The sequence below is a fragment of the Engystomops pustulosus genome, chromosome 7, assembly GCF_040894005.1.
Source record: "Engystomops pustulosus chromosome 7, aEngPut4.maternal, whole genome shotgun sequence".
In the NCBI taxonomy this organism is placed as follows: domain Eukaryota; kingdom Metazoa; phylum Chordata; class Amphibia; order Anura; family Leptodactylidae; genus Engystomops; species Engystomops pustulosus.
This window is the reverse complement of record NC_092417.1, coordinates 131,916,128-131,931,637: the sequence shown is the minus strand read 5'-3', so window position 1 is coordinate 131,931,637 and position 15,510 is coordinate 131,916,128. Positions and strand designations below refer to the sequence as shown.

The 15,510-nt window shown below is 43.9% G+C and overlaps 1 protein-coding gene across 6 annotated transcripts in view; it reads left to right on the top strand.

Moving 5' to 3' along the window:
• RASGRP2 (RAS guanyl releasing protein 2) overlaps positions 1–14,552 on the top strand; it is a 135,629-nt gene extending 121,077 nt beyond the window's left edge. For 5 of the 6 annotated variants that reach the window (XM_072117823.1, XM_072117828.1, XM_072117825.1 and 2 more), the window contains exons 15-17: positions 9,606–9,764; positions 12,885–12,951; positions 14,305–14,552. In XM_072117823.1, the coding sequence (XP_071973924.1) occupies positions 9,606–9,764; positions 12,885–12,943 (218 nt within the window). In that variant the 3' untranslated portion in view covers positions 12,944–12,951; positions 14,305–14,552. The remainder of the gene's footprint in view (positions 1–9,605; positions 9,765–12,884; positions 12,952–14,304) is intronic. The other variant, XM_072117824.1, reaches the window with a different exon arrangement.
• The last annotated feature ends 958 nt before the right edge of the window (positions 14,553–15,510 follow it).

Genomic DNA, 15,510 nt, shown 5'->3' with positions numbered 1-15,510 from the left:
TGACGTGTGACATACATCGGTAAAGGGTTAACATACTATTTTTTAGACCCCTTCATCTTGAAACCCTGCAAAATGGTGGGAAAGTAGGTGAACATTTTAAACTTTTTAGGTTGATTTAAAAAATCAACAAACATTAGGATCTGAGCAACTCTGACAAGGGTCAAATTGCAATGGTTAGACAACTATGTCACAGCATATCCAAATTGCAGGTAATGAAGGATGTTCCTAGTATGAAGTAACTTCAGCCTACCTAATCATTTGGCTTCTTTGCGTGGGGAGCAACACATATTCTCAGCTATATTCAAACTTCATTCATAAAGAAGGGGGATGGATCATAAATGCTAGGAATCACTCTTTAGCACAAGGTTATAATTCGAAGATGGACACCGAGTAATGTGAGTGTCTCTGAACTAAAGCTACAGCTCATACACACACTGCTGTACTGCTGTATAAGTTTTTTTCCTCATTGGTTAAGAATAACTGTCATATGGCCATTGTTGCTATTTTGTAGACACACATTTTCAAAAACAGGAAATGGATATGTACCCCTGGACATAGTCAGGTGCAACCAAATAGCTTTTTACCGGCTCATATCCACTGAGTTCTAATGTGAGGCTGAACCACAGCCTTTTTTAATGGAATTACTAACCTTATCTAGTATATTTGATCAATGTAAATATGAATGCATTTTTCAAAGTTACATATAGAGAAACCCATGATAAGAAACACAATACAGACACTTGGCAATACACAATAGTGTATGTATCTTATCAAATCACATATAAAATGATAAACAAATAGCAGGCGATAGAATAGAGAAGATGGAATGGAAATTAATTCTCATCATATGTGCACCCAGAAAGTTGGCTTGCAATCTGTTTCTTAATAAAAAAAATAACACAAGCTAGGGTACAATCACAAGGCACTGGGGTCATGGATATCGTGGAGTATTAGAACAACAGGCTTTATTTGCTGATCAAGTGTTTTGAATGGTTTGTTTTTATGGACAAATGTGGCAATTCTATCACCTTGCAGCTTTATGTCATTTCCTCCATTTCTATTTTTATCTATCAGAATATGATTTAACCGGTTAAGGACCGGGCCCTTTCCCGTTTTTTCATTTCCATTTTTCACTCCCCACCTTCAAAAATCTATAACTTTTTTATTTTTACACGTAAAAAGCTATGTGACGGCTCGTTTTTTGCGTAACAAATTGCACTTCATAGTGATCGCATTGAATATTCCATGCCATGTACTGGGAAGTGGGAAAAAAATTCCAAATGCAGTGAAAATGGTGAAAAAACGCATTTGTGTCGTATTCTTGTGGGCTTGGATATTACGGCTTTCACTTCACGCCACAAATGATGCATCTAATTTATTCTTTGGGTCAGTACGATTACAGGGATACCAAATTTGTATAGGTTTTATAATGTTTTCATACATTTACAAAAATTAAAACCTAATGAACAAAAATTTTTTTTTTATTTTTACGTCTTCTTGTGCTTATAACTTTTCCATACTTCGTTGTATGGAGTTGAGGGTGGTGTCATCTTTTGCGACTTTTGATGATGTTTTCAATGATATTATTTTTAGGACTGTACAACCTTTTGATCACTTTTTATAGAATTTTTTATTTTTTTTTAAATGGCAAAGTGCCAGTTTTGACTTTGGACGCGATTTTCCGTTACGGGGTTAAACGCAGTGAAAAACCGTTATTATATTTTGATAGATCAGGCATTTTCGGACGCGGCGATACCTAATGTGTTTATGATTTTTACTGTTTATTTATATTTATATCAGTTCTAGGGAAAGGGGAGTGATTTGAATTTTAAGGTTTTTTTATTATAATTTTTTTTTTTTACTATTTTTCAGACTCCCTAGGGTACTTTAACCCTAGGTTGTCTGATCGATCCTACCATATACTGCCATACTACAGTATGGCAGTATATGGGGATTTTACTCCTCATTCATTACAATGTGCTGATAGCACATTGTAATGAATGGGTTAACCCGAAGACCCGAAGCTACCATGGCGACGGATCACCACTCCCCGATGATGTCACGGGGAGCGTCGATCCTCGGAAAGATGGCGGCGCCCATGCGCCGCCATCTGTTTGAAGCCGCCGGTGATCAGCAAGAAAACACCCGCGATCGGTGCCGGCGAGCCCTCTCCATGCATCGGAACGCGACCGCCGCCGTGAATACACGGCGGGCGGTCGCGAACCGGTTAATATGAACATACATACCATTTGATGATAAATGCCCAAAATTAAAATACCCCCTGATTCTGAGGAATTGTTCTTTCTAATATATCAGATGCTGTATTGTCATGAAAAACTTGTGAAGATAAAATAAGGCAATAGCTACAATGTCAAGTACAATATCTATAGACTACATGGCTTGAAAAATTATTGGAACACTTGCTCCAATCAAAAATCTAAAATGAAATTGCTGTCATTGGAATCTCTCAGTAGTGCAACCTCCAGCATTAGGCCTGTAAGTTCCCTAATATCCATAGACATGTTTTAGTAGCTACACGTTTGCAACCATTTATTATTACTCCAGTTGATCAATACTTAGTAAAGGCAAAGAAGAAACTTCTTTAGAAGTAAATCTTATGTGGTAGTAAAATTCCAACACACTCTGCAGTTGCATTATCATCTTACATCTGCTCATTTGGGTTTTCCCTCCAATGTAAGATGGATGCATTAATGTTGGAGTTGGCCAACTTCTTTTGAAAAAAAAAAAAGGGAACCTGTCATCAGATATCTACCTAAAGGATCTGATGGTAGGTTGTCACCTACTTTCTAAATGCTAATCTATCTTTAGTAGAGATGAGCGAGCACTAAAATGCTCGGGTGCTCGTTATTCAAGACAAACTTTTCCCGATGCTCGAGTGCTCGTCTCGAATAACGAGCCCCATTGAAGTCAATGGGAGACTCGAGCATTTTTCAAGGGGACCAAGGCTCTGCACAGGGAAGCTTGGCCAAACACCTGGGAACCTCAGAAAAGGATGGAAACACCACGGAAATGGACAGGAAACAGCAGGGGCAGCATGCATGGATGCCTCTGAGACTGCTTAATCATACCATTATGCCAAAATTATGGGCAACAGCATGGCCATGACAGAGTGACCGAATGAGGCTAGATAGCATCTAAAACATGCAATAATTGACCCTGACACTATAGGGGACGGCATGCAGAGGCAGCGGCAGGCTAGAGAGTGTCATGGCGACATACCCTAAATGGACTCAGGCTTCAAACCAATGAGTGGCAGAGAGGAACCAAAGCAGGTGAGCAAGAAGCGCTGAAATGATTTCCTATGTGAACAAAAGGTTGACGGTATATTTAGTCGATAACACAGCATGGTGGCGACATAGTGACCAAGTTCCATAATGTATCTGGTGAAACACCCGAAAAATGAGCCTGACACAGCTCGTTTGATAAGGGGACGACATGTGGAGGCAGCCATGGAGACGACTTCCATGATTAAGAGCGACAGTATGGGGCATCCATATTGCGCTGCTATGATTGCAACTTCAGGTCTCCAGCATGGTGGCGACAGATGGGCCGAGTTCCACTATGTATCTGGTGAAACACCTGAAAATTCTGCCTGACATAGCTCGTTTGATAAGGGGATGATGTGCTGCATATCCTCTCGTGCTCCAGCGTCTGGGGTATAGAGAGTTGAAAGTTGTGCATGGAGACATTGGTGGACGCTGTGGAGGATCGTGGAGGCAAAATGGACAGGAAACAGCAGGGGCAGCATGCATGGATGCCTCTGAGGCTGCCTAATCTTAGGATGGAGCTGGCGGTCCGCTGCCAGGCGAGCTTTCGCCTGTCCAAGCCCCTGTCTCTCGGCTCCTCCCCACCCAAAATGGGCCTAGGGGCCAGAAGCGTTTACTTTGAAAAAATTATAATTTTCAAAGCAGGTGGGGTCGTTTGAATATTTCACCTAGGAATAATGGAATAGCATAGTGGTTCTATTTTTAATTGTTTTTTTCAAATACAAGAGCGACAGAGCATCCATATTGCGCTGCTTTGATTGCAACTTCAGGTCTCCAGCATGGCGGTCACAGATGGGCCAAGTTCCACTATGTATCTGCTGAAACACCTGAAAATTCTGCCTGACATAGCTCGTTTGATAAGGGGACGATGTATGGAGGCAGTGAACTAGTAGTAGATTAAAGGTGCTGCAGTTAAAACTATGTTAGTTGGATCTTGAGATGGAGCTGGCGCTCCGCTGCCAGGCGAGCTTTCGCCAATCCAAGCCCCTGTCTCTAGGCTACTCCCCAAACAGCACTTCTAAGAACCTTTTGTATAAGATCAAGTGTAGTAGTGTTCTTATAAGTTTGGGTTATGGCGGGTGAGGGGAATGTAAACAGATGTGCAAGAAGCGCTGAAATAATATCGGTAAATGATAAAAGTTTGCCAGTATATTTTGTGGATAACACAGCAGGGTGGCGACAAAGTTAACAAGTTTGATGTGGAAGCCATGAAAACAACCCAAAATTCTGCCTGACACAGCTCGTTTGCTAAGGGGACGATGTATGGAGGCAGCTATATGGACAACTTTTGGAGGCAGCTATGGCGATGACATGTGGAGGTAGCAATGGAGACAACGTGTGGAGGCAGCTAAAAAGACGACGTGTGGAGGCTTCTATGGAGACAATTTAATTTGGATAGTGCCTGTATGTGGCAGTCCAAAAAGTTTTCAAACCAGAGGAGCAGGTAGGTGGTCCTCCAGAAAAATTAAATAGATTGAGTGCCTGTATGTGGCAGTCCAAAAAAGTTTTCAAACCAGAGGAGCAAGTAGGTGGTCCTCCTGAAAAATTAAATACATAGAGTACTATAGCTAGAGTTTCCTCTGCTTTAGTGTACAAATAGGAGGAGAAGGAGGACAATGAGGAGGAGGAGTGCATAAATTATTCAGGTTGAGCCTCCTTCACCTGGTGGAGAATGGAAATCCTGAGAAATCCAGGCTTTATTAATCTTGATAAGTGTCAGTGCTGTCAGTCGACAGGCGTGTACGCTTATCGGTGATGATGCCACCAGCTGCACTGAAAAGCCGCTCAGACAACACGCTAGCGGCAGAGCAGGCAAGAACCTCCAGGGCGTACAGCGCCAATTCGTGCCAAATGTCCAACTTTGAAACCCAGTAGTTGTAGGGAGCTGTGTGATCATTTAGGACGATGGTATGGTCAGCTACGTACTCCCTCTCCATCTTTCTGTAAAGATCAGCCCTACTCTGCCGAGACTGGGGACAGGTGACAGTGTCTTGCTGGGGTGACATAAAACTGGCAAAGGCCTTATAAAGCATACCCCTGCCAGTGCTAGACAAGCTGCCTGCTCGCCTACTCTCCCTCGCTACTTGTCCCGCAGAAGTACGCCCTCTGCCGCTAGCGCTGTCAGAAGGGAAATACTGTTTCAGCTTGTGCACCAGGGCCTGCTGGTATTCATGCATTCTCACACTCCTTTCCTCTCCAGGGATGAGAGTGGAAAGATGTTGCTTGTACCGTGGGTCCAGGAGAGTGAATACCCAGTAATCGGTGCTGGAATAAATTCTTTGAACGTGAGGGTCACGGGATAGACAGCCTAGCATGAAATCTGCCATATGCGCCAGAGTACCAACGCGCAAGAATTCACTCCCCTCACTGGCCTGACTCTCCATTTCCTCCTCCTCCAACTCCTTCTTCTGCCCATACACGCTGAACAGTGAAGGACTGAACAATGGTCCCCTCTTCTGTCTCGCCAACATTCTCCTCCTCTTCCTCCTCCACCTCCTCCGATATGCGCTGAGAAACAGACCTGAGGGTGCTTTGGCTTCTTCCCCCGTCTCTTGTGATGAGCGCAAAGCTTCCGATTTCATGCTGACCAGAGAGTTTTTCAACAGGCCAAGCAGCGGGATGGTGAGGCTGATGATGGCGGCATCGCCACTGACCATCTGTGTTGACTCCTCAAAGTTACTCAGCACCTGACAGATATCAGACATCCACGTCCACTCCTCATTGTAGACTTGAGGAAGCTGACTGACCTGACTACCAGTTCTGGTGGAAGTTGACATCTGGCAGTCTACAATCGCTCTGCGCTGCTGGTAAACTCTGGATAACATGGTTAATGTTGAATTCCATCTCGTGGGCACGTCGCACAACAGCCGGTGAGCGGGCAGTTGGAGGCGGCACTGCGCTGCCCTGAGAGTGGCAGCATCTGTGCTGGACTTCCTGAAATGCGCACAGATGCGGCGCACCTTCGTGAGAAAATCAGACAGATTGGGGTATGTCTTGAGGAACCGCTGAACTATGAGATTTAACACATGGGCCACAACCATGCCTGGCTTCAGGTTCAGTGGTGCCAGCCACAGATCAGTCTGCGCCGTGATGCCCTGTAATAGCTATTGGGCGGTGTGCCTTTTATCGCCTAGGCTCAGCAGTTTGAGAACCGCCTGCTGTCGCTTAGCGACGGCACTGCTGCTGTGCCTAGAGCTACCGACTGATGGCGCCATGCCCATGGATGGTAATTCGGAGGAGGAAGTGGAGGAGGGGTGGGAGGAGGAGGAGGCATAGTAGGCCTGAGAGACCTGGACCGAGGTAGGCCCCGCAATCCTCGGCGTCGGCAGTATATGACCAGCCGCAGGGTCAGACTCGGTCCCAGTCTCCACCAAGTTAACCCAATGTGCCGTCAGCGATATATAGTGGCTCTGCCCGGCAGCACTCGTCCACGTGTCCGTGGTCAGGTGGACCTTGTCAGAAACGGCGTTGGTCAGGGCACGGATGATGTTGTCTGACACGTGCTGGTGAAGGGCTGGGACGGCACATCGGGAAAAGTAGTGGCGGCTGGGGACCGAATACCGAGGGGCGGCCGCCGCCATGAGGTTGCGAAAGGCCTCGGTCTCTACCAGCCTATAGGGCAGCATCTACAGGCTCAGTAATCTGGAGATGTGGACGTTGAGGACTTGGGCGTGTGGGTGGGTTGCACTATAATTCCTTTTGCGCTCCAGCGTCTGGGGTATGGAGAGCTGAACGCTGGTGGATACTGTGGAGAATCGTGGAGGCGAAGATGGGGTTTTCGCACGGGAGGTGTTTGGGCCGGGGTCCTGGGCAGGGGGCTGACTAGCAGATGACACAGGGGAAGGAGCAGTGGTGTGCCCGGCCGGAGGTGAACAGGCTTGGTGCCATTGAGTGGGGTGTTTAGCATTCATATGCCTGCGCATACTGGTGGTGGTTAAGCTGGTAGTGCTGATCCTGATGTGGCACAGGTTGCACACCACAGTCCGTCGGTCATTCTGTGTTTCTTTAAAGAACCTCCAGACTTCCGAAAATCTAGCCCTCGCAACGGGAGCTTCTCTACGTGAAACATTTGGCGCTGATGCACCAGCTCTGGCCCTGCCTCTCCATCTGTCCCCACCACTGCCTCTTCCAACCTGTTCTCATCGAGGACTCGCCTCCATCTCAGAAGCACTGTTTTCACCCGGCCTATCAACCCAGCTTGGGTCTGTCACCTCATCATCCTCCGATCCCTCAGTCTGCTCCCCCCTCGGACTTCCTGCCCTGGCAACAACTTCACCACTGTCTGACAACCGTGTCTCCTCATCGTCCGACACCTCTTTACACACTTCTTCCACTACGTCAATAACATCATCACCCACAGACTGCGACCGGTGGAAAACCTGGGCATCGGAAAAGAGCTCAGCAACAACCCAACAAGTGGTTTGTGACTCTGGGAAGGGTCCAGAAAACAGTTCCTCAGAGTATGCCGGTTCAAATGGCAAATTTTGCTGGGAGGGGGCAGACTGGGGGGAAGGAGGCTGAGGTGGAGGAGCTGGAGGAGTGCTGATTTCGGTGACATGGGTGGACTGCGTGGAAGACTGACTGGTGGACAAATGGCTAGAAGCATTGTCCGCAATCCACGACATCACCTGTTCGCACTGTTCTGGCCTCAACAGTGCTCCACCACGAGTCCCAGTAACTTGAGACATGAACCTAGGAAGTGTAGCTCTGCGGCGTTCCCCTGCTCCCTCATCAGCAGGTGGTGTCTCACCCCGCCCAGGACCATGGCCTCTGACCCCTGCAGTAGTTGGACTCCCACGTCCACGCCCTCATCCTCTATCCTTAGCCCTCGGGTTAAACATTTTCAAAATTAAAGTGTAAACTGTAAATTTTTTTTGTTTTTTTTTTTTTGTTTTTTTTTTTTATAAACAAAACGATGCTATCCTATTGCTATGGCTAGTTTTTAACCTACACTGACAGCACACAACTGGATTTTGTGCTGTGCCTGATGACTTTGAGTTATAAAAAAAAATAAACGTAAAAAAAAATAAATGAGCAGACTGTGCCTAATTCAAATCAACCCCCTAATAAATTGTCCAATTTCGGTGTTTGAGATGGATATGTGTGTCACTAAGAGCTAAACACAACGGTCGCAAGTCTCCCTGCAAATTCCTCACAATATGGTACTAGCTGCACTACTAGTGCCAGCAAGCCCAGCCACAAGCAAACAAACAAAAAAAAAATATATAACGCTATTGTAGCCCTAACAAGGGCTGTTGGGTTCTTGTAGACTCACTCCTGCCTAACAGTAAGCTAATATAACACCCTAACGCTATCCCTGCAACAGCAGAAACTCTCTCCCTAACGGCATCCAGACAGAGAATGATCCGAGCAGCGCGGGCAGGGGCTACTTTATTCCAGGGTCACCTGATCAGGCCAGCCAACCACTGCTATCGACGTGTAAGGGTACCACGTCATGCTGGGTGGAGTGCAGAGTCTCCTGGCTTGTGATTGGCTCTGTTTATGGCCGCCAAAAATCTAAACGGCGGGAGATGCCATTTTCTGGAGCTGGCGAAATACTCGTCCGAGCAACGAGCAGTTTCGAGTACGCTAATGCTCGAACGAGCATCAAGCTCGGACGAGTGTGTTCGCTCATCTCTAATCTTTAGCTAATACTAGACTACTAGCTACACTAAAGTAACATACTAACACAACTAAATTCTGTAGAGGCTACACGGGCATGGAGTAGCCTCTCCTTGGAGCGGGAGCAAAGGCTACTATACACCCTAGTATCCTCTGCTGTCCCTGCCTACCTGCTCTTCCCACAGAACACTGCACATCCTCTGCGCCTTTGCATAGACTCATAACTATACACAGCTCAAGCATAGATATGAGTCTGTGCATGCACATAGTGGTGCCGAGGACGCTCAATCAGTGCGGCAGCGTGCCGGGGGAAGAGCAGGAAGGCAGAGACAGTAGAGGCTAATGGAATAGGCTTTGCCCCCGCTCCATGGAGAGGCTACTTCATGCCCCTGTAGCCTCACATCCAGGCTTCAAGTGGTGATGTTTCATGTTTGTGCACAGGTCACCACTTTAGCACCAGTAGTTTTCCAAAGCAGTCTATCGATTGAAAACAGGAGTTCATTGACTGAAACTAGAAATGATGGGAAATATGTTCACATCAGAAGGTCATTTAGTGTAATAAAAGAGAAGGTTGAATAACAAGTCTAATCTATGTGCATATTTTTTGACATTTAAACTTTCATGGGGCTGTGTTTTTGTAGGAGTTAAATAGACCTTTTAATTTAGCTATTTTACAAGTATTATTTTCTTTTGCAGCTTGTGGGGTCACTTGTCACAAACACTGTAAGGACCGACTCTCTTTTGAGTGCAAGAAAAGATCAAAAAGTGTCAGTGAGAAGCGAGAAAGCTCTCACCAGGGGAGGCAATTTTCCTTCACTCTTCCAAGATCGTTTAAGAAATCCTCATTACCAGCAGGTAAATTCTAGAATTTGTTATTATTATTAAGATTTTTAGAAAACGGGAATAGAAAAAGGAGGATATGACCGATAGACACTCTGGAATTCTGGCTAGACGAGAGGAGATATCTGGACCAGAAATATAGATGTGTGTCATCTGCATAGGAATGGTATTGGAAGCCATGGGACTTAATTAGGTGTCCCTGAGGTGTAGAGGGTTCCTGATGTTTTGCCTTGGCTGACAGTTGGTCATCAGAAACTTTGGTCAGGGCAGTCTCAGTGGAGTGATTGGGTTGATGTGGATGTGAGGTAGGAAGATGGATATGTTGTTCCAGGAATTTTGAAGCAAATGGAAGAAGTGAAATAGGGCAATAGTTCAGCAGAGTGGATGGGTCCAGAGATGGCTTCTTTAGGATAGGTGTGACAGTTGAATCTTTAACACCTTAAGGACACAACCTAAAATGGCCTTCAGGACACAGAGCTTTTTTACATTTTGTTCCTGCTCAAATTCCAAAAGATATAACTTTTTTATTTATTATGTGACATGGGCAAATAAGGGCTTGTTTTTTGCAGGAGGATTTGTATTTTCCAAGGGTTTATTTTTATGGTAAAAAATAGCATGATGATTACGATTTATTAACTCTTTCCTGCAACCATACAGAATAAAAACGCTTTTTTGCTACTTGTTCTTCAATTTACTCAGTTCACCATACATTTTAATAGACATGATTATTATGATTATTCCATATGTTAGTACAGTTAAGGAGATACCAAACATGTACAGGTTTTCCTTTATTTTACTACTATATCAAAAGAGTTATTAGGCCTAAAGGGGCGTAGAAGGGAATTTAAAGGTAGAAAATAGTTGTCTGGGGTTATGAGATATAAGATTAATGAAGTAATCCAGGCAGAAGCAAGTGCGAATTTGTAGGGGAAGACCGCCTGCTTGTATGACAGAAGGTCTTTTTCTGAAGGGAAGTCAGCACTCCTGGCACTTTGCCTCAGATATTTTGTGATATTTTGCCGGTTCGGTTTTCTAGATGTAGTGAGAGTGAGGGGGGCTATAGAGTCCAGCGCAGAAGAAACTGTGATGTTATAGAAGGAAGCAGCAGTTTCTACCTCCTTGCATGAGTATATGGAAGAGAGAGGTAGGAGAGTCTCAGAGAGTTTTCAGGTGTCTAGATGTTTGAGATTCCTATGTGGGTGTATAGGCCTGTGGACTGTGGAGTGAAGCCAGATTGGTAAAGAAAGTAATTTGTGGTTGGATAGGAGGCGAGTAGAGTTAGACAAATTAGAGAACCGAGGCGGGTGAAGATGAGGTCAAGCGTGTATCCCTCTTTGCGAGTAGCTGTGGAAGACCACTGTGAGAGGTCAAATGAGGTGTAAGCGAGAGGCTTTTCGAGGTAGCAGAATGATCTATATCAAAGGGAATGTTAAATCCCACCATGATAATAGAAGGGATGTCAGAGGAGAAAAAGTGAAGAAGTCAGGTATTAAAGTAATCAATAAAAGCAGTGGCAGGGCCAGGGAGTCTGTAGATGCTAGCCACTTGGAAATTAGAGGGAGTATAGATGCAGATGGAGTGGACTTCGAAAGAGGGAAAGGTGAGAGAGCGTAGAGGTGGGATTGGGCTGAAGGAGCAGTTGTAAGACAGGAGGATGCCAACTCATCCACCAGGTTTATTGCAGGGCTGGGGAGTGTGAGTGAAGCGGAAGCCACCATAGCAGCAGGGGAAGCAGTGTCCGAAGGAGTTAGCCATGTTTCCATCTGTGGCGGAAGGCTGTAGGAACGGTGGGGATATGTTTAAAAGGCTCTGGAATGCGGGAAATGACAGCAGCAGCAAGGAGTATTAGTGATAGTGATAGCAGGTGAGAGAAGGATAGAGAATGAGCTGGATGCTCCTGTTTGCAAAGCAAGAGTGTAATGCTCAGGTAAGCATCAGCAGAGACCATTAGAAGAGAGGGCAGAAGAGATGGTGATATAGAAAATTCATTAGTAGGTGGTAGAATATTGGGATAATGGTGGAGATGTGAGAAGAGTAGGGAAGATGATTAATATTGCTATAAATAACATTATTCTAGTCCACATCAATTCTCAACTTCATTATTAAAACACATATGATGTGCTCCATCTGCTTTGAGGATTTGTTTTAGTATTTTGTGCTTGTGTGTATCAATGTTATCTGGGCAAGTTATTCTGGTGTTGGGGCAGATTAAGAATGAGAAATAAATTTACCATATATGCATTGTGTCACATGTATTTTGTGTGTTTTCAAAGTGCCTGGTCTAATCTGATTTTGTTAGTATTAGTAAATCAACCCTACTGTGTACAGTGATATAGCTGCAAACATATGGTTGCTGCCATTTTTAATGACTTAAGGGGAAACCAACTTCTAAAACCTACTCCATAAACCCCAAACAGTACTTTATACAGGACTGTTATTGTGTTTCAGTGCCGGGAGAGCTCTTGGACCCAGTCAAACTCACCCGCCTCCTCATGGATGCTCTAGCTCCAACCCATGCCCCTCCACAGGCCCCTTGGCTTTGCCCCCAACTCCACATCACTACAATCTAGTTTGAAATTTCTGTGCGTAGTCCAGTAATAACCAAGTGCAAGTGCGTGTTTGGGGTTTATTAAGAAGGTTTGAGATGACAGGCCCCATTTAAATGAAATCTACTAACAAAATGAAGAATGATAAACCAGAGGCACTTGCTCATGGACCCAGGCGCTATCGCTGTGGTTATCTCTTGTATTTGTTGCAGACTCTGGGGGGCGTTACCAGATCCCCTCCATGCTCTGGCTTCACAGGCTGTTACTTTCTTCTCCTCCCCACCACTCCCTCAGCACTTCTTCCTCCCACTGCCTGCTATAATTTTACAACAGCAGAGGAAGTTTCAGCACACAGTGGGAGGGGGAAGTGTTCCTTGTACAGTGTAATAGCCTTTGAAGATGCAACACTGAGGGACTCTGGTGACACCTCCCAGAGCCCTACAGGCTCATTGGGATAATTTAAGCTCTCTTTAATCTTGTTAACCTTGAATGCAACATTGTGTATTATTGTTCCTGAGTATAAAGCCATTATTTAAGAATGTATTGTGGAGAAACTAATCACTCAAACCTTTTTTTTTTTGTGGTTTAGAGCTGAAAGAAGAAGATCCGCAGGTTGAGGATGATGGCGTTTTTGATGATCATTTATAACCAGAACAGTGAGTAATGCTATTGACAAGGAAATAGAATGATTAGGGTAGTAGATGATATGAGTGCTATCGGAACAGTCTGCAGGTTTTAATTGACAGCAAAATAGCTAAACAGAAGGGAACAAGTTCATGTTGATAAACACATATTTTTCTTTTTCACACATAAAAAAAATAAAAAAATATATTTAGTCTCACCTTATCTGAAAAAGTCTGAAGTATTGTATTATCATATAGGGCAGTGGTGGCAAACCTATGGCACGGGTACCAGCGGTGGCACTCTGAGCCCTCTTTGTGAGCACCCAGGCCATTACCCAGCCATTCAGGACTCAAGACTTCCTCCTGTAGTCACAGGCAGCCCAGGACGTGCCACATTCAGCGCTATTTTAAAGTGAATTGAAGTGCAGTAGGAGCATGGAGGTGTGGACAGAGCCGGATTATCATTGGAGCCCCTTCTCCAGGCCTTTGATTCCTGCTGTTAAGTGGACCTTAAAGGGAAGCTACAATGATAATCCGAATATCTCCTTCTTTCTATTGTATTGTCCTCAGGACGCCAATACCTTTAAAACCTGTGACAGAGCAGGGAGTAATAAGCCATTTTAAATTGGCATTTTGGCACTTTGTGAAAAATATGTGGCTTTTGGTTATAGTTGTCTGAAAGTCAGAATATTTCCAGTTGCCCATGGCAACCAATCATAGCTCCCCTTTACAATATTCATGCGCACTGGTAAAATTAAAGCTGAGCTGTGATTGGTTGCCATGGGCAACTAGAAATATTCTGACTTTCAGACAGCTTGATTAATCTGCCCCTTAATCTCTAAAAGGTTCGCCATCACTGATATAGGGTAAATATAAAAATACCATAATAGGGTACACAGTCCAATTTGGGTACAACTACAACAGAAGAACACTAAATGCCACCTGAGAAATGATAAATACCATAACACTGCACCAAATACCAACCCAAAAAGCAAATACTGCTTTCAGATGATAAATAATAATGGAGACCCCAGAGCAGATAATAATAATTGAGACCCTATGTTGGACAATAATAATGGGGATCTCCAAAGCAGACAATTATTTATGTAGAACGCTAAAGCAGACAATAATAATGAAGACGCACAGAGCCGATAAAAATGATAAAGACCCCAGAGCCAGTGTTTGCATTGACGCCTGTACAAATGTTAAAGATGAATGTACCGGTACTGCTCTGCATGACAACTAAGGCAGTGTCAACAAAGCCAATAACAAAAATCACTTGGGACAAATTTGCTCTACAGAATTCAATTGTCTTGCACCTCTGTTTTACTGTACATGCATTGACCTGATACATTGATGGAGCATTCTGTATATTTTATTCTGTAGGTGACTGAAGTTGGGTACTCGTCCTAGACATTGCAGAGAGGAATTTACTAAGAATCGTTGTCTTATCTGCTCATCACTAAAGGAAATGACATGAAATGTGTTCTGATTTATTTTAGGACAGAGGACTCCAATGACACTCCAAAGTGTTCCGATGAAGTGCAGATATTGCCAAATCTTGTATAAATATGAAAAGAGATGTACTTGTCAAATTGCTCATAAAATAAATGTACAGATCTGTTTTGTCTTAATCCTTTCTTTCATCTGGTTTATGAGCGATATAAATATTCTCTACAAATAGCATATCCTGACTTTTGGTTTTCACTACTGACTTGTGCACTAGCACTTTCCATTATGTATGTTTTTCTGATTTTTACGGGAACATCTAATGAAATTATTGTAACAAATACAGATAAGGATGATATAAAATACCAAAACAGCTAATAAAAATGTTATGGTATTATCTTCCAATTATAGAGTGCTAAGTTACTGGTTTATTAACAGTTAATAACAGTTACTCTACAAATAATAAGAGCTTTTAGATACTTTATAGTATATAGATAATTTATGTTCATTTTCTAAAAGTCACAAGGAGACTACAACCCATTGGTGCCTCATCCTGTTGGTCCATGAGATTTCCTGCACTTAGTGGGGGGAATTATTATGCTTTTTCTGCCATTTTTCTTGCAGAGAAGGCATGAAAATCCTCACATCCTCGACAGTTTTGAGGTATTGGGGAAGCAGGCATAAGTCTCCGTCACGTCTTAACATATCCAAATTGGCAGAGACTGTTCTTGAATCATTCCAAGCCGCAGAGAGCTGGTGGGGTGAATTTCAAAAATGGCAGTCTTAAAACATTCACCCCTATTTGTTCCATGGCCCACTAAAAAGGGTCCCCTGGACCATTGTTCGGCTGCATGAGGCCTAACAGAAATTACTGATACACTTGTCTGTAATCAAGAAGGGCTTTCCATTGTATGTATAATTTGGCTTAGACATAAATTTTGTTGCGTAGACAAGAATATTATTAGATTTCCATATAATTTCATAAGTCACCTTAAGGGTTACCAAGTGATACTTGTTCCTTAAAATGGTATTCCGATGAAGACAAGTTTCTTATGTGTACTCAGCATAACAAAATAACACATTCTATAATTGACTGCTAACAAAATTGCAGCATTGCACAGATATAAGTCCAAACTGCCCTGT